Genomic DNA, 19,854 nt, shown 5'->3' on the forward strand with positions numbered 1-19,854 from the left:
CTCGTCTTCTGGAGGATGTTGCTGATCATTGCTCCCTCCTTCCGCCGCTGCCCCTGTGCCCTCCGCCTCTCTACAGCCACGCACACGGCGAGAGCGTCGGGGAGCAGGATGACCGCACGGATGCGATCCCACTGAAGGTATTCACCTGATTATGTCCGCAGAACGAGGAGCGACTTGCCATTTGACATTGTGGCCGCGCAGGGTGAAGGATACTACGGGACGAGGAGGAGATGCGCGGGTCTTTTTTTTTTTTTTTTTCTTCTTTTTAAAAAAACACCACACAGCATGACGGTGCTTCTCCTCCTCCTCCGCTCGTTTGAATACGGCTGATTTCACGCAATCTCAAACAAAATCGGTGTGAAGTAGAGCTTTCGGTCAAGGGCATGCGCACAGAAATGTGGAGGATGACTCCGTTCTCCATCCGTCACGCTTCACTATCTACCACAAGCGTTTAACATGTCGTCGGGTTCTTCTGTGATGGGATTTTTATTACGTTGTGGATTGGCTGCAACCTGTCATGTGTTGGGGGGGCGGAAGGGAGGTGGACCGGACCGGTGCTGCAATGCAATTTGATGTTCTGGTCATGAATACATTGAGAGGATGCTAGATGTTCCGTTGAGAAACGTGCAACTCGATTTCGAATGCACGGTGGTACCCATGTACACGTTGTCGCGCGTTGCTTTGGATCTATCAGGCTCGGGATGGGCATGCGGTGCTCATCCTAGCGGTTCTGGTCCGCTCCACGCACAAGCAATAGTGCCAGGCTAGATCTCCAATGGATCGGAGTGGTATGCAAATGTTCAAAATCAGACATTACTGGAGTGTGTGCGTGTGCGCGCGTGTGTGTGTGCAGAATTAATCACGTGTTATGTAACATCATGAGTGGACACTGAGTAATAATCGGCGTGTGACAAGGGTGGGATCTACTCGAGGATGATGGGGGGGGGGGGCATCGTAGTGCAAGTGGTTTTAGTGCACTTGCTGTTTGTTGCAGTGACTGTTAAATGACTCAAGTCAGATTGTGGTAAATGTGGTCACAGCGCTCACCATTAAATAATTCTTCATTGGTCAGTGTCATGAGTGATTTTAAATGGACAGAAATAAGGTTCCTATTTAAATGTCTTGCCTATAAAAAATCAATTAAAAGTGCACTTCAATAAATGTTCAAAACAATCTGTTTTTAAAGCAAATTATTGTACTTAAAAGTGAAATATAATTGAATATTTTCAGATCGCAAAGAAAGATGAACTACGAACTCTGAGTCAGCTTTCTTCTCTGTTTTTTTGCCATTTGCTGCTATTTGCGATGTTGTCACCGATGCTACCAAAGTAGCCCCTGTTAGCACCACAAATCTCCTGATCCACAATTGTCTTCGCTAACTGAAGCCATGATAATAGTTTGGTCGAGCTCTTTATTGATGAGTTGTTCAGATTAGTCGTCGCCACCTCTTGTCATAACCGCCTTCCTCTGAATAAAAATCGCTATGCAGCATGGTTACTCAGAATTTTTGTGACTTCACTGAATTTGTAGCTCCTTCCATTTCTTGCCATTTGTTAATAAGATATTTTAATTTATTTTACACAACTAGTGTAAGCCATTTGAGAATGACTCAACTGGAACAGACCTACATGAACGAATGAGAACCCCCCCCCCCCCAAAAAAAAACAAAAAACAAAATTTAAAACAGGGTTACCAGCATCAAACCTTGTGCAGTAACATTCTTAACCCACATTCAATCCCATCAACAACTCTACTCCCAAAAATTGAAGGGTAGGTGAACTACTAGCCAGAAGCAGGCCACAATTTTTGATGACAAGGGCCAGATTTAGCCCATGAGCCTTGAGTTTGACTCTCTTGCTGTGTTCATTTTCTATAACATTCATGTGCTGAGTTGTTCAACATGCAGCAAACACATGATTCCAAAGAATGAAGTGATGTTAATTTGCTTCCTGTCCATTATCCCCTCCATCTTATCTTGTTCCCTGTCAACCCTGACCTCCCTTGTTCCTCCATCTCCTCCCCCTCCCTCTCCAGGAAGTCTCATGTAGATGCCGAGCCAGAGGAGAGTCCAGGCAGCAGCAGCAGCAGCAGCAGCAGCAGCAGCGGAGCCGTCGATGCTCTCTCGTCAGCGCCCACTCCAGCTCCCCCCCAGGCTTCGGCCGGAGCGCCAGGAGAGGGAACAGACAGTGACTCCTGCTCTGACGCAGACGCTTCAGTAGACTCCAGTTCCTACACGGAAGAGGAAGACGACGACCAGGACGATCCCGATATGTTTTCCTCCAAATTTCTCAGTGGGAACAACCCACTCAGTGCCGTGTCCTCTGCTGTCAACAAGTTTGGGCTGTTTGGCGATGACGCAGATGGTGATAAAAAACAAAAAAGTGGAGAGCAGCAATCAGGCGTGGACCCAGGGAAAGGCCAGCCACCACAGAGAGGACCCCCAAAACCCAACCAGGGCGCTCCTGTGCAAAGGAGCCAACCCCCTGAAAAACAGGGGCCACCGCAGCTACACGGCAATGGACAGGCAGGACCCTTGAAACAGCCGCAAGGTCAACCGAAAGGATTGCAGCAACAAGGTGCATCCAAGCCGGGAGGACCACCACAGGCTCATGGAGATGTGGCTCATGCGGGGACCAAAATGCAAGAGTCCCAGCGAGGAACAGCCAAGGTTGTACAGCAACCGCAACAACAGGGGTCTCCTAAACAACCCCAGCAACAATCAGGGCCACAGAAATCATCTCAACAACAATCAGGACCACCTAAATTCCCTCCGCAACAACAGGGAACACCTAAACCATCCCTGCAACAATCGGCGCCACCGAAACAATCCCAGCAACACCCGCCGGGACCGCCTAAACTGTCTCTGCAACAACACGGACCACAGCAAACCCCCCCACAACAAAAGAGCACCCCTAAACCCGTCCCACAACAGGCGGCCAAGCAGCAAGGCCCAAGAGGACCCACCCCGCCAGACCTCACGCGAGGGTCTTCAATTTGTCCTGTTTGCAACACGACCAAACTCAATACGCACACCAAGGAAGCGCCAAACCATAAAATGTGCACTCAGTGCAAAACCCAAGTGTGCAACCTGTGTGGCTTCAGCCCTCCTGACGCTGATGTAAGTATTTTGGAATTTCATACAAATACAGTGGACTCCTTCGCAAAAGTGGACAATTTCCAAGGGTACATTGAATCGCATTAAGATTCTCAACAATTTCATGCAGGAATTATGATAACCTACAACAGAATTTTTTAATGATTTTTGGAGGGATTCTTTCATGTAGGGGAGAATATTTTTTAATACCCGTCCTCTGTGGCGACCAATGTCCCAGAACGGGTTAATTGTCAAGCAGGGCAGCACATTGACCTGGTTGCAGACAGCAGAGTAAAACAGCAATTTAAAACGGTATGCCAAGAGTTAAAAGGTTAAATGCTAGCACTAAATCCACGTTCTTCAAACTATGCTAGCTTTCTCTTTTCAGATATTAATAGTACTGACCGATTGAGAGTTGTACACACCGCATTGTCGATTGTGACTGCAGAAACTCGTTGCCTTACAGCTGTTGATGAGTCCAATCGTAAAAAAATCCACCCCCCCCTCCCTCCGGAGGTACTGAATACCGGATGGATACATATTATTTTGAATGTACTACTTAATGAGTCTTACTGCAGATAATCAGAGGAATTTTGCCAATCTGGAGGATAACCTGTGGAGAAAAAAAACTTGACGTGCTTGAACAAAAAAAATGACAGCAATTTTGGATTCAGCATGCCAATTTTAGTTTTAATCAGCATAACAATCTAACTCAATAGATTTTTTTTTTCTCTCTGAAAGTGTCCTCCGGTGAAAATCAATTTACTTTCATGGAAGAGTAGCGAAATGGGAAAATATTTAGGCAATTTATAGGTCTCGAAATGATTGGTTGATTCTGAAAATAATGAGCAATTCATGTGATCATCCGTTTGTTACAATGTACATTTTCCACCTAAGCTAACAATGATGCCTCATTTTTTTTAACTAATATCTGTCTCCAGGCATCCGAGTGGCTTTGTCTCACCTGCCAGATAAAGAGAGCTGAAGGACCACCGATGAAAAAGCCAACGCCATCCCCATCCAAAATGCCATCACCTGCTGCATCAGGTTCAACCAACAGGACGCAAAATACATCAGCAGCCAAAAGTGAAGCTCCCAAAAACCAAGCAAGTCCCAAGCATGTCGGGAAAGACACCCAGAAACCGCAACCGCAGAAAAGCGGTCCAGCAGCCGCCAATCAACAGGAGTCCGGAGGCCTTTTCGGCTTTGGGGCTTCTAAAACAGCAAAGCCCGAGGAGACAGTGACTGGAAAAATGTTTGGATTTGGTTCCTCCATTTTCAGCTCCGCTTCAACACTGATAACCTCGACGGTTCAGGATGAGCCCAAAACCACAACGCCGGTTTCTCCTAAAATGCAGACCAAACCTGCCGCCGTCCAGGAGAAGAAACTACAACCGGAGCAGGCCCGGGTTGCTCCTGGAGGAGGTTCTCCATCTGACCCTTCACAATCACCTGGGCAGGTTCCCAAAAAAGGCCAATCCTCTTGTCCGCTTTGTAAGATGGTGCTCAACGTGGGCTCCAAGGACCCCCCCAACTACAGCAGCTGCACTGAATGCAAGAGCACTGTCTGCAATCAGTGTGGATTTAACCCCATGCCAAATGTTAAAGAGGTAAGACTGACACATATGGATTATATTAAATAGTGAGAGGGGTGGTCAAAGTATGGCGTGAGAACCACACAAGGCCCGCTACGCTCTTGATTTCCACACACCTTGCTTCACAGATGTACAGAAATGAAAAAAATTGCCCTTGACAACAACATTTTGCCGAGCGTGATTTCACATCACTGATGGAAAGCAAATTGCTTTGTTTCCCCCCACACCCCCGAGTGAGTGGGCTCAATCTCTACAGATGCTGGTTAAGTCTGACTGGATCTGACTGCAGTGTGTGTCTCTTTGATCCGACATTGCTTAAGGGGGGAGGGATTGCGCTCCAAACGCAAAATGATTATCATTCTGCCGAGTCATCGATGACTACCAGTTCATTCCAATTCAGTATCTGAAACGTCTCGTAAACTCATCTTAAAAGCAGACAGCACATGTTTGCTCCATGCTAAAAATACACATCCACACCTCGCAAGCTTTTACTACGGAGGCAAGCGAGCACGCGCTGAAGTAAATGGATGAGGCATCTTACTGGCGGTCTGAAGCACAAAGGACCTGACACTCGACTCTGTAATTCAATGCACATCGAGCAGTTCGTAAGGACAAGCTTGCCAACGACACCGCAAGGCTGCTGCTTCGCCCGGTAACAATGATGTGCAGTCAGATCAAGCTATAAAAATGCTCTACAGAAAAAAAGGGAAAAAAAAGATTGCATATCCAGTAATTGACTGTCGTTCTCACCAAAATTGCTTCACCCAAAATCAAATTAAATGTGTTTACTGTCTTGCAAACGAGACACCTTACCCATTACACTCTTGGATTAGAATGCGTTTTATTCGGAAATGGAATTTTGGGGGGGATTTTTTTTTTTTCTATAACGTCTTTTTCGCTCTTATATTGTGTTCTGTACATTCTGCTGTTTCCATTTCGTAAAATTTCCCAACATATTCAACTTTTCAGTACTCCTTTGTTGGGACATGTCCCTGTGGATACTTTGGTACCCTTTGGTACTCTGCAGCAAAAATATTGGTTGTTAGAGACCAGTCCACCTTCTTATTGTCTTTATGTTACTATGGAATAAAAAGGAAGGGGACAAAAACAAAGTTGCCTTTTGATAAGATGGATGGAGGACTCAAAGGTATGTTTCTTGTTGACCGGAACTAGAGATTAGCATGGATGCCTTTCAGTCGGGCAGTTTGAGGTTTGAGGCCCTTCTGTATGCATTTTTCTTGTGCTCCTTATTTCCTTGCGTGGGTTTTCTCTAGGTACTCTGGTTGGAGACTCGAAATTGCCCATTGGTGTGAATGACTGTTTGTGACAGACGATCATTGTACCACACCTCTCGCCAAAAGACAGCTGGGATATACAAAAGAACACCCACATCACTAATTAGAACATGAAAACAAATTAACTCAATTGAACTGCTTCTTGGAAAATGTGGCTTATTGGAAAAAACTAACCTTTTTCTGCTGTGTTGTTTAAGGGCAAGGAGTGGCTTTGTTTGAATTGCCAAGTGAAACGTGCGACGAGAGGAATCGAACCTCCCAAACCTCCCACTTCCCCGGCAAAAAGGACACCCGCACAGCATGTACCGCAAACGGCTCCTGCACAGTCCTCCAAGGCTGAAGCTGTTAAAGCACAAGATGGTCAGAAACAAGCCAGCTCAGCTCCTGCTCAGGAACAACAGCAGGAAAACATGAAGGCAGAGGTGCAGAAAAAAACAGAGCAGTTACAAAAACAGAGCAATGCCACTGATGCGCCACAGCAAGAGTCTGCTGGTTTCTTTGGTTTCGGCAGTCCTAAAAAGCAAGCTGATGCAATGAAGCCTGCCGAGTCAGTGACAGGGAAGATGTTTGGATTTGGTTCCTCCATAATTAGCTCTGCATCCACTTTAATGTCCTCTGCTGTGCAAGAGGAACCAAAACCAACACAAAAACCCGCTTCTCCCATGATGCCTGCTCCTAAAGAGTCCCCATCTGTTAAGAAACCACAACCAGAAAAGAAAACAGAACAAAGCCAGCCGCCAAAAGGAGTCCAGCTTTTATCAGACCCATCGAAGAAAGTATCCGTTTCCAAACCTGTTCAGTCATCCTGTCCTGTCTGTAAATCACAACTCAATTTTGGTTCTAAAGATCCGCCCAACTACAACACCTGTACAGCATGTAAAAACACCGTCTGCAACCAATGTGGATTCAACCCTGTGCCAAATGTGAAGGAGGTAAGACTATTTTATTTATTCGTGCACATGTGATTTTTTTTTTTTTTTTAATAAACACAATGTACTCTTGTATAGGTGACGGAGTGGTTATGCCTCAACTGTCAGATGCAACGTGCCCTCGGAGCATCAGAGCCTCCGGGAATGCCCATGATGAAACCACAGGTTTCGCCGAACAGAGCTCCTGCATCTGTGACTGTCCCCAAGAAGGAAACACAGCATAAAGCTCAAAGAAAAGATGACCCAACACCCGCTGAGTCTAAAGTGATGGAGACATCTGCGAAGGAATTGGAAAATCAGATAGCTCTCACTTCCGTTATGGGTCCAAAAACTCTATTGGAAGATCAGAAGAAAGCACCTCAAAAGCCTCCGCAAGCAGCTGCTTCAAAGACGAAAGAAGATTCCCAAAATACTAAGCTACAGTCTGATGCAGTCAAGCCCACTGATTCAATAGGCGGGAAAATGTTTAGCTTTGGCTCCTCTATCTTCAGCTCAGCATCCACTTTAATCAACTCAGCAGGGCAGGACGAGCCAAAAACGACACCCCCACTTTCCCCAAAGATGCCTGCCGCAAAGGTGAACAAATCACCTCTTGCTCAGGATAAAGAACCGGAGAAGAAACAAGAGTCCAAGTCATCTAAACCTCTATCGGATCATTCAAATGAGGCGGCCGTCTCCCAGGCAGCAGCCAAAGACGAACAATCTGCTTGCCCCTTATGTAAGGCAAAACTGAATTTGGGCTCAAAGGATCCTCCCAACTACAGCAAATGCACGGAATGCAAAAACATTGTTTGTAACCAGTGCGGATTTAGTCCAGTGCCAAATCTGTCAAAGGTAATTACTTTAATTAATTGAATATAATAATTGGGGAGAAATTATAAACATGTTTCTACGTCAGTGAACTCTAAATTGTGCGTATGTGTGAATGCATCCGTCAATGGTTGTGTGTCTGTATGTAGGCTCCAATAACCCGAGATCATAATGAGGACTAGAGCTATAAAAAAATGCATGTATGGATGATTGATGCTTGTCATTGTTTGACAACAATATGCAATTCATTTAAATATTTGCCACTTATTCTTGGTGTTTTCCTTTTTAGGCGAAAGAATGGCTATGTTTGAACTGTCAGATGCAAAGAGCTCTGAATGTAACTGAACCTCCAATACAGCCCCCCAATGTGGTGAATAAAACGCCTCTATCGCCCGTACCTCAGAAGACAACCGTTTCAAATGAAGTTGAAACAACCAAGAAGGACGTACTAAAATCCGATGTGCTTCCAAAAATGCAGACTGCAGCACACGATAAAAAGAAGGAGGGTCCTGCGCCAAGTACTCCACAGAAGATCCCGACTGCACCTGCTAAAGAACCAGATCAGAACAAACAGGGTACCCCAGTTTCCGAGCAAGAACCTCAAATGAAGTCTGGCGCTCAGAAACCACCAGACCAGACCACTCATTCAGGACCGAAACAGAGCAAAGTCACTTCAGATGTCCAGAAAGAGTCACCCAACCTGTCTAGCTCGAGAGGCCCTAAAACCACTTCAGATGCTTCCAAAACAACTGACTCAATTACTGGGAAGATGTTTGGTTTTGGCACTTCGATTTTCAGCTCAGCATCAACTTTGATATCCTCAGCTGTTCAAGAAGAGTCACGCACGACACCGCCAAGCTCTCGCAAAATGTCCGCCCCAGTGCAGGTCTCTACAAAGGCGGCAGATGCACCAAAGGTTTCTCCCAAAATTACACCAACTGCTTCTCCCAAAAAAGCGCCACCAAAAGGACCTGGAAGTGTATCTCAGGAGGTCAAGAAAAATGAAGAATCCAATCAGAACAAGCAGGATAAAAATTCATCACAGCCAACCAAGGCAGCCGTAGTGTCCCACACCCAGCCGAATGCACACCAGGAAAACTGTCCACTATGTAATGTCAAATTAAACATTGGCTCTAAGGAACCTCCAAATTACAGTGACTGCTCCGAGTGTAAGACCACTGTCTGTGACAAATGTGGATTTAACCCACTGCCCATTGGAAAGGTAACTCTATACTTGGGAAATTATGTATGTATTTGAGCTTATTTGATCCATTTTTGCTTTATTTCAGAAAAAGGAATGGCTGTGTCTTACCTGTCAGATGAAAAGAGCAGAGGAGGCATCTGAGCAACCAGCTTCTCACAAACAAGAACAAGTTCCTTCTGTGATCAAGTTAACAGATACCTCCAAACCGATTGCATCCCAAATAAAGACTAATCAGAATGCTGCTGACACACCACAGCAAAGGTCCACAAATTTAGATAAGTCAAACAAACCTGAAGCTTTCACGACACCAGTGAAGTTGGTTAGCCCAGCACCTGGTGCTAAAACGCAACAGAAAAATGAGAAGCCCGATCCAGAGAAACCACCAGATCAGACAAGTCAAATTGGGGGTAAGCAGAGTACTACCACCGCAGAAAAGCAGCAAGAGATAGGAGGGTTTTTTGGTTTGGGTGCTGCAAAATCCAAGTCAGATGCTGATAAGCCAACTGAGTCAGTGTCAGGAAAGATGTTTGGTTTTGGCTCATCAATCTTCAGCTCGGCATCTACATTAATAGCGTCGGCTGTTCAGGATCCGCCCAAGACCACACCGCCGGCTTCTCCCAAAAAGTCACCGGCAAAAGGGTTGAAATCTGATAATAATCAGAATCTGGAGCCACAGAAGAAGTCATCAGAGTCAACAGAGCCGGGAAAAACAGCTCCATCAGGTCCGACTAGAGGAGATAATGACACACCAAAACCTCTAAAAGCTGCAGAAGCAACCAAGTACACTGTCAAACCAAGTTCTTCATGTCCGCTCTGTAAAGATGAACTTCACCAAGCCAACTCCAATACCTGCACTGAATGCAGAAACACTGTTTGTAACCAGTGCGGATTTAACCCCATGCCAAATGAAACAAAGGTAAAACAATATACATTAATATATATGTTTAAATGATACAAATGTGATTACTTTTCTAAAGAGTCTTATAATCCTTTCTTTGATCAAACTTATGTATGCCTTAAATTCATATGCTCTATTTTGTAGTTTTGAAATTGTATTGACATACATCATTGGAATAACCTTACTTTTTTAGGTTCAACAGTGGCTGTGTCTCACCTGCCAAATGCAGCGTGCTCTTGGTGCGACTCAGCCCCCAGCAGCTGTGACAAACAACTCTCACATACCCGCAAAAGAAGTCAGAAGTAAAGCTGAACCCGAAATGAAAGTGGCAGTGACACCAATCTCACCTAAAAAACAACCAACAGCTGGGACAGCAAAGCCTGCTGCAGCTTCTTCTGTGACTAACAAGCCAGATGGTCCAAAAGAAAACATTCCAGACCCTGTTAAAAAGACTCCACAGAACCCTCAAAACGTAGCAGATGTCAGAACATCACCAGGCCCGAGCAGGCAAGCTGAACGTAAAGAGAGCAATGCCGCAGAGTCAGGAGGATTTTTTGGTTTTGGCAGCAGTAAAACCCAACCAGACGCTTCCAAGCCCGCAGAGTCAGTGACCGGAAAAATGTTTGGCTTTGGATCTTCTATTTTTAACAGCGCGTCCACTTTGATCAACTCAACTCCACCGGTTTCACCCAAGATGTCCCCCATGAAACAGAGTCAACCCCCTGCTGTCCAAAATAAGGAACAAAAGACAAATCTGGACAAAACTCAGCCGACAAAAATAATTTCAACTGAACAAACCAAAGTAGATAAATCTAAAAATGATGCCCAGTCCACCTGTCCACTTTGTAAGGTTGGACTCAACATTGGGTCCCAAGATCCACCAAATTATGACACTTGCACCAATTGTAAGATTACAGTCTGTAAGCAGTGTGGATTTAACCCTATGCCAAATGTATCAGAGGTGAGTAAAAACCGGAAGTATTTTTGTTTGAAAAGTAAGTAAAAACACACTTCATATCCATTACTTTCTTCTTTGTGTTGTAGAAAAAGGAGTGGCTATGTCTGACATGCCAAATGCAACGAGCTCTTTCAGCAGCAGAAGCAGCGCAGCCTCCATTGATGAAACCACAGCCATCACCCAAGAAAGAGACACCAGCTGCTACAACCGCTAATCCAGTTAAAGATACAATTTCAATGCAGAAAACAGAAGCGCCGGACAAAAGCCTAAAGGAAAAACCAGCACCAGTCACATTACAAAAGAAAGAAGAGAGCTCAGGTATTGTCTTAGTTCCAAAGAAAGAGCTCAAAACTGAGTTGCCACCTACAAAGGAGGTCCAAATCTCCATAGCATCCTCAGTTGAAGAGAAAGCAACTGCAGTTCCACTTGCTGATAAACCACTGACTGATGAAGCTCCTCCTGTCAGGACAGATGTTGAATCTTCTCTGAAGAAAGAAGATCTTCCTATATCGAGCTTCCTTGCAACAACTGAGACATCAGATAAGCAAGCGCAGGGAACGGGATCAAAATTGATGGATCAAACAGTCACTATTGTAGATAATAAAGAGCTCCCAAAAGTCCCAAACAAGAGGACTAACATCACTGAAAACGTATTTACCAAATCGGCTCTTTCAACAGTACAAACAACTCATGAAAAAAGAATTGATGCCAAAAGCTCTCAGGATGGCGTCTCAAAAACAGCCGAAGCAGTGACCGGGAAGATGATGGGATTTGGTTCAACGCTCTTCAGTTCAGCATCATCTTTAATAACCTCTGCCGTTCGCGAGGAACCGCGCACGACACCACCAAGTTCTCGGAAAATGTCTGCCCCTGTACAAAGCTCAGCTTCTGCGATTCTACCAGACAAGCTGAGCACTGCTGTCCTGCCACTCAAAACATCCATGAAGGAGGTAAAGTCAACTGAGCAACCTCAACCTCAAGCCAAGGCTCCGCCATCAGGAACAAAGAAAGCAGACCAAGGTCCACAAGAAACTTCAAAAGTAGAGAACGAGCAATCTGCTCCCAAAGCGGCACAACTTAATTGTCCTCTTTGTAAAGTTGAACTTAATATGGACTCTAAGGATTTGCCCAATTACAACACGTGCACTGGATGTAAGCTCACAGTCTGCAACAAATGTGGATTTAGTCCTATGCCTAATAAAGCAGAAGTAAGTTATAGCATTTGCATCAAATGTGTTTTTGTTGTTAAAAATGCTAATAATTATATCTGTTTTATGTTGCCAGGGTAAAGAATGGCTGTGTCTCAATTGTCAGATGCAGAGGGCGCTTGGGGCTTCCGAGCCTCTTGGGCTCCCACTTATAAAATCCCAAGCATCACCGAGCAAAGAAATGCCACCTGCCTCACTGGAGAAAGATGTAGCAATTCCAGCTTCTCGGGAGGATACTGCGACACCTAAAGCCATTCCATCCAACAATAAGTTTGACACACCCAAAGAAAGTGAATCTCCAGCTGAATCCACTGACAAGTCAACATCTGATAGTGCTTCATTACCTGAAAAAAGTGGTCCTCCTGCAATCAAGACTGATGTTGCGCCTCTTTTACTTGAAAAGACCCCTCAAGTAAAACCTGTATCAGCCCAGAAGGAGCTGCCAGAAACTGTGACCTCCACCGTCAAGGTTGTTCCCCCAACAGCACCAGAAGCAGCAAAAATGGCACCCCAACAACCTACAAAAGTTGGGAAATCTCCCGCCAAATCCACACCACCACCAACTCAACCTGCAAAACAGGAATCTGGAGGTTTCTTTGGTTTTGGTGGCCCTAAAATACAACCTACTGCACCCAAACCTGCTGAATCGGTGACTGGGAAGATGTTTGGCTTTGGGTCATCCTTCTTGAATTCAGCGTCCAATTTGATCAACTCAGCTGTTCAAGATGAAACTAAAACGACTCCGCCAACACCACGCAAGACATCCATTCATGGCTCTCCTAAGACAACACCACCTGCCTCTCCTAAAACATTACCTTCAAAAGACACCAAAGTCCCACCAACTCCCCAGAAAGCAGAGGAAGAAAAACTGGACAAACCACAAGTGAAAACAACTCCATCAATAATACAAGATAAAGTTGCTAAAGCTCCAGTCGTATCCCCCAAGGCACCTGGCGACACCCAGGGGACTCCAAAAACAGCTGAGGCCGCCTGCCCACTCTGTAAGGTACAACTTAACACGGATGGCAAAGGTGCGCCCACCTTCAACACCTGTACGGAATGCAAAACGACTGTCTGCAATCAGTGTGGGTTTAATCCAATGCCCAACGAATCAGAGGTAAATCGGATTTACATAACACACATTTTAGAAATTCACAAGCAGTAACAGTGTACCGGTATATGTATGTATGTGAGTGTGAACGGTTGCCTCCTCTGATTAACTGACAACCAATCCTGGATAGAGTCAACCTCTTGGCCTCTAGTTAACTGGGATAAATTGTGTGCTGTAAGATTGTTTATCTTGAAAATTCATTGCTTGCTCATGTTAACAAACTCTGTCTTTCTTTTTTCAAAGGTACAAGAATGGCTGTGTCTGGAATGTCAGGTGAAAAGGGCACTTGTAGCTACTGAACCTACGAGGTCTTCTGCAGAGAAACCACAGGCCTCCCCAGTCAAGATGGCTGCCTCAACATCAGAACTAAAGGATACTGTAGTTCATCCAGAGAAGTTAAAGTTAATGAAAAAAGATGGCAATCAAGTGGATAATAAGGCTTCCCAAGCAATTACACCCAAAAAGACTGAACCTTTGCAAAAAGATTCCATGTCAAAGCCAAAAGAGCCTTCAGGTGGTGACCAAGAAAAGGCTCAGGATGTGGCCAAGCCGTCACAGCAGATTCCAAAATCACAACAGGCAGATGATTCTGAAACTTCAAAACCAGAAGGCAAGGCATTTGCTGCAAAACCAGCAGATGGAAAACCTTCTCAAGAGCCTTTGAAATCCCCAACTCCACCTGCCAATTCTACACCACCACCACCAGAAGTCAAGGCCATTGCTGCAAAACCAGCAGATGGAAAACCACCTCAACAGCCTTCGAAATCCCCAACTCCTCCTGCCAATTCTACACCACCACCAGCTGTGTCTGCAAGGAGGGACTCTAGAGATGTTTCTCAAACTCCGAAACCTGAGGTCAAGGCCGTTGCCGCAAAACCACCAGATGGAAAACCACCTCAAGAGCCTTCTAAATCCCCAACTCCACCTACCCATTCTACACCACCACCAGCTGTGTCTGCAAGGAGGGACTCTAGAGATGTTTCTCAAACTCCAAAACCGGAGGTAAAGGCCATTGCTGAAAAACCAGGAGATGGAAAACCAGTTCAACAGCCTTCTAAATCCCCAACTCCACCTACCCATTCTACACCACCCGCTGTGTCTGCAAGGAGGGACTCTAGAGATGTTTCTCAAACTCCAAAACCGGAGGTAAAGGCCATTGGTGCAAAACCAGCAGATGGAAAACCAGTTCAACAAGCTTCTAAATCCCCAACTTCTTCTGTCAAATCCACACCACCACCAGCTGTGTCTGCAAAAAAGGAGTCTGGGGGGTTCTTTGGATTTGGTGCCCCCAAAACGCAACCTGCCCCTGCTGCAAAGCCCATTGAGAGTGTCACTGGTAAAATGTTTGGATTTGGCTCCTCTATTTTTAGCTCTGCATCCACATTGATAACATCTGCTGTTCAAGATGAGCCCAAAACTACTCCCCCAGTTTCTCCCAAGATGTCCCCTGCAAAGGCTGCACCAAAACCACAAGCACCTCAACAAGCCAAACCCGTCCCAATGGCCCAATCTAAAGTAGAGAAGAAGCCATTAGAAGCCACAGGAGGCCCCAAAGCAGAAATTCCCAAAACAGACGTGTCCACCTGTCCGCTCTGTAAGATCGAACTCCATGTGGGATCCAAGGAACCTCCCAATTACAACACCTGTACCGAATGCAAGAGCCTAGTGTGTAACCTCTGTGGATTTAACCCCACGCCTCACACAGGAGGGGTAAGTGCAAACTTTCAATCGCTCATCATTAATTAAATTAGACGTATTGGCATTTCTTTGCACAGTTTAGTTTTTGACAAGCTTTTATCTAAAAACCCCAACGACCAAAAATTATAGTCCCTCTGCATGATATTATGGTCCAGTGGCCATCACTTGAAATTTGCTCTGGATCTTCACCCAGCCTAGCCTTTAGGTCATAGTTGGAAAATCTCATTGTGTGGCAGTTACTATGTAAATTAGTGGCAATTAAAGAACAGCATGCTCACAGACACGTTTTCCAAAATAAGCAGAGATCCAAAGACTTACTTGGTCATGCCATTTCATACGAATGATTGGGCAGGCATGTTTCATCATTTCTTCTTTTTTCATGTCACCTTTAAAATCAGTAAACATTGTGCGTCCACGTAGCTCGATAATAATCTAATCCTGTCTCGTGTGTTTCTCCAAGATGACACACTCCCGCAGGCAGCCATTTTCTCTCACAAAAAAAAAAACATAATGGTGCCTTCAAGGACCTCTATGACTTATGAGCATGCAACATTATGACCTGATCGAACGGTGCGTAGGATGTCGAGGCCATTTAACTCTAACCTACAGCAACATTGTTGATGTCTTCAGCAAACCCCGGGAATCACACAAATTGTATTAAGGCTGTTGTGCAACAGCATTAGCGAGATGGGATGTGATGTCAGAGCAGAGACTCCAGCGGGGGCCGCGGTTGCCAAAGCCCATGACAGATTTGAGTTGGCAAAGTCGTGCGATATGCCAATAAAGCAGAGATCAGGCAGATTACGTCAAACACGACATTACGTTAGAGCAGGAGAGAGTTCCTCTCGAGCCATCTGCTCCATTGCGTGGATCAGTGGTGCCACATCATTCTTCAATTTCCGTTTTATTCGATGTGGGTGGGCAGTACGCAAACATGCAGGTTGCTGCAAACTGCCATTTGGTGTGATTTCCATATTAATTTTCCACGAAGAGCTGGTATGTTTTTCTGAGAAAAATGAATGCTAGGAAACAAAATCATCATCACTTGGGAAATAAATCCTGAACGAGTCGTTTGAATCACTAAAAAGAACGCCCTGGCTTTGAATTTGCTTCGCTCTTTACTCTGGCTTTCCTTCACATCGCAGAAACATTTGTCTTTGTGGTTGCTTTTGAACACCCTTATGCTTTCCAAGAGACATATTCCGGATTTTGTAAACGGTGAATAACCTTAAAATAGATTTGCTTAATCATGTAATTGTCATTTTGCAGTCACTAGAGAGGGCAAAGCCTTGTGGGGAGGGGTTATATGGATGATGTTTATTCGGGCTGTGCAATTCATCGAAATTCAATTCAATGACGATTATTACACTCAATGATTACAAAATTGGCCTAATCATGAAAAAAAATTATTTATAGATAGATATACAGACAGACAGTTGGCTAGATGGGTGGAGGAATAGAAGGCAGGAAGGAAGGAAAGACAGAGTGAGTGAGTCAGATACAGGCCGAGAGAGAGAGAGAGAGCGAGAGAGAGACAAAGAGACAGAGAGAGAACGAACTAAATGGGCAGCTGTGTGAAGAAGCAATTGAGAACCAAAATAAGCATCACAATTAATTTGTCTTAATATAGTTTACATTTCTAATTCTTCTTGTAACCCCGCCAAAAAACACTTGAATAATCATGATTTCAATTATTTTTAAAATAATCTGAATATTTTTTTCATAATCGAGCAGCCCTAATGTATGCCATCCAAGATGTTCTGTATCCCCTCTTAGAGCTGCTTGAACACGTGCAAACGGGAGAAGTTGCCTATTTTATAGCAGGAACGAGCACGCCTTTGGTAGCAGGTCAGAGGGTTGAAAGGCTTGAAAGATGCGAGTGCCGGGAGCGTCTCTCTCCATTTGATCCTTTTGATTGCTCGTTGTGCATCAGCCCATGCCATCAAAATAGCCCGCAAAGTGACTGTTGTCCTGATAACTAGGGCGCACGTGTGTTATGCTTTTGTGTGTGAAGATGATGGAAAGATTGAATTCAGCTTTTCGTTTACCTTTGGATAAAAAAAACGGTGCTGGACTTAATATACATGAGACAGAAGAGGAAATGTCAGTTGCAGAATTATCCTGGTTGCGCTAGGCTTGAGTCATGGATGTTTCGCTTTGTTTGTGTTAGAGGAGACTCCTTTATTGGAGAGTGTATTTTTATCTTGCCTGTCTAGGGTTTGACTGCAACACTTTCTGTTCGCGTTAACATATCCAGAGATCACACGTGCTGCAGTTTCTTTGACTTCAGAGAGTTTACAAGGCCAAAGATGTAAAAAAAATAAAAAATAAAATAAAAAGTCTTTTTAGCTTTAAAAAATAATATATATATATATATATATATATATATATATAAATAAATTAAAATAAATAAAAAATAAATAAAATGTAAAAAAAAAAATAGTAATCAATACTAAATTTCCAACAACCCTTCTTGGGACAAAACTAAAATACTTAAATTACAAGAATTGGGAGGGAATTTTCAGTACGTTTATTAATATACATATATGTGGTGAAACAATGACACTTCAAAGCTTGACGGTCAAAAATACCGAATACTATAAAAAAAAAATCTAAAGTTGTAAACTCTGGAACACTGCCATCAGAAAGAAAATCCATCTTGGATTTTTAAATAAATGTTGCCACCAGATATGAATGGTGAGAAAAAAATAGAACTTTACTCACCTCTATATTTTTATGTCGGTGAGTAAATAAATGTTTGTTAACAAATGCAGTATTGACTAAGTATTAAATTCTATTGTTATTTTTTTTAATGTATTTTTAAATTGAGTGTGAAAAAGTTTTATGTCATATAAATGCAGTATTGTATTAGATTATTATTGAATTGTGTGGAATGGCCTTTTTATTTGATTTATATTTTACATTTTATAACATACTGCAATGTTGTCAAAGAGCCCAACTGGGGACTGGAGTTGAGAATTGGCACTTGCTATAAATTTTATATGCATCACATCAGTGCAAGCTTGTATCTATGTTTGACTACTTTGACCCCTGTCAAATAAAATAAAATAAAATTTAAACTAAACTGGTGCAAGTAGAATGTGGATGCAACGTTTAAGGCTGTCCTCAGCTTCTTCTCGTCACGACGCTTGGTCTCAGTTGCGGCCACTGTGACCCTCCACCAATACACTGTGCTCCTAGCAAATTAAAGTTGGTGCAATTGGCGATTTTTATTTTTTTTTTAACTCAAGTTAGTCCATTGAGGCTTTCTGACTGCTGGTAGGCAAATGTTGAAGATCACTTTGCATAGACTTTATGATCTTGCTGCATCTGTGATGCTGTTTAATTTCCTGGGGGACATCCATTTTAATTAGCTCTCTAGCTTACAGCTTCTATTTATTAATGGAGTGTCAGGTGGGATTAGTTTGGTTTATGTCAGTGCCATTGCATTGTTTGGAATATATTCAATTTTAATTGCTGTAATCACGACCTGGGTACCCTTGCGTCATCGTCCTGCCTTAGAAGAAGCACCCAACTCAAGACGTCAGGGAGTACTTGACCAGGTTAAGGACGATGACAGGGACGGACAAAAACTCACTTCCATTTTTGCTTTATCCTTTATAAAAAAAAACAAAAAAACGTTTTCATCCTCTTCCTCAAAATGGGCGTCTGCCCAGACCATTCAGTCCCTGGGACAGAATACCAAACTCTGTTTATAATCATTTTTTCTTTCCCATGTATGGCTACTGTTTTAAACAAGCCATTTAATGTGACGCTGCTTCACCTCGTTCCACTTCGACTTTTGTTGCTGGTCCATTTATCAGATTCGAAAAAGCAAGGCTCTAAATCTTTTTTTTTGGGGGGAGCAAAGCACTCTGTCTATTAGAGATCAGTAGGTCACCGCTGTGTGTGTGTGTGTGTGTGTGTGTGTGTACACGGTCGGCAGGAGTTATAAAGAGTTGTGCTCCGTCTGGGATGCTGAAAGCAGAGCATCTCCATTTGTGCCAAAGGAAAGTCTGCCAGAAAAATCAATAGCACACATGCCACCTCCATCGGAAGTAGCAGCAGGCAATCACTAATCCGAGTCTTAGTGTCAATATAGTTCAACGGTGCAAATATAAAAATTTTGCCCGGAATTACTGTAAGATATTTCTGCTCCAGACCTATATAAGCACTAAAGAATGTTCTTACATATACAGTATGTAAAAGTAAAGACAGTAACTAACAATGCATTTTAGTGATGGTGCTATATGCTGTGTTTGTTTTATTACAGAAACAGTGGCTGTGTCTCAACTGTCACACCCAAAAAGCTTTGTTGGGACAACTGGAAGACGCAGGAAAAATGCCCCAGCCTTCACCTATATCAGCACCACAAGAGACCCAAGCCGCACTTGCAACTAAAAAGACAGAGCACAAGCCAGCTCCTGCCAAGGCCGAACCTGAAGTGATGAAAAGGCCACCAAGCACACCTACTTCCATCAAGACAATAACCACAGGTTCAACAACCGAAGCAGAAACCCCAGCGGTGGTAGCTTTGCCAATGGTGGAACACAAGTCTTCGCTTGTACCCAAAGTTAAACTTATTGAAGAGGAAAACGATCATTTAGTTGAACCTACAGCAGAACCTGTTAAATCAAGGATGGTATCTGAGCCTACATTGCCTACAGATGCAAGTGGTAAAGAAATTTCCCAAATATCAAAAACTGATCTCTCAGAAGGAGTAGCTGGAATTTCCACAGATGAAACAAGGCAGCCCTCATCAGAGCAGATTTCTGTCAAAATGCCAAATGCTGTAGACCAAAATAAATTGAGTGATCCTATTAAATCTGTAGAGAAAGTTCCGGTTCAGGAGCAGCTTCAAGAACCATCAGAGGTTCCACAGTTGACACCAACTGACAGCCATAAAGTGGTTGATAAATCAGCTGAAAACAAGCCTAACATCGCTCCATTCACAAAGCCACAACTGGAATCTACAACGGATATCTCGATGAAAGTAAGAATAGTTTGTGATTCTCTGAACATTTTTTGTGATAATTCATGTCTCTGTTTTTGCC

At 43.8% G+C, this 19,854-nt stretch overlaps 1 protein-coding gene across 7 annotated transcripts in view; it reads left to right on the forward strand.

Moving 5' to 3' along the window:
• The window catches only part of pclob (piccolo presynaptic cytomatrix protein b), a 51,781-nt gene continuing 31,927 nt past the window's right edge, over nt 1-19,854 (forward strand). For all 7 annotated transcript variants that reach the window (XM_088298991.1, XM_088298995.1, XM_088298993.1 and 4 more), the window contains exons 1-12: nt 1-137; nt 2,035-3,118; nt 4,036-4,704; nt 6,182-6,916; nt 6,992-7,747; nt 8,013-8,945; nt 9,013-9,843; nt 10,019-10,786; nt 10,870-11,991; nt 12,068-13,108; nt 13,346-14,812; nt 19,074-19,793. In XM_088298991.1, coding sequence (XP_088155117.1) covers nt 2,270-3,118; nt 4,036-4,704; nt 6,182-6,916; nt 6,992-7,747; nt 8,013-8,945; nt 9,013-9,843; nt 10,019-10,786; nt 10,870-11,991; nt 12,068-13,108; nt 13,346-14,812; nt 19,074-19,793 — 9,891 coding nt within the window. In that variant the 5' untranslated portion in view covers nt 1-137; nt 2,035-2,269. The remainder of the gene's footprint in view (nt 138-2,034; nt 3,119-4,035; nt 4,705-6,181; nt 6,917-6,991; nt 7,748-8,012; nt 8,946-9,012; nt 9,844-10,018; nt 10,787-10,869; nt 11,992-12,067; nt 13,109-13,345; nt 14,813-19,073; nt 19,794-19,854) is intronic.

Source organism: Idiotropiscis lumnitzeri, chromosome 6 (assembly GCF_059441095.1).
Source record: "Idiotropiscis lumnitzeri isolate Australia: NSW breed Sydney's pygmy pipehorse chromosome 6, RoL_Ilum_1.0, whole genome shotgun sequence".
NCBI lineage: Eukaryota > Metazoa > Chordata > Actinopteri > Syngnathiformes > Syngnathidae > Idiotropiscis > Idiotropiscis lumnitzeri.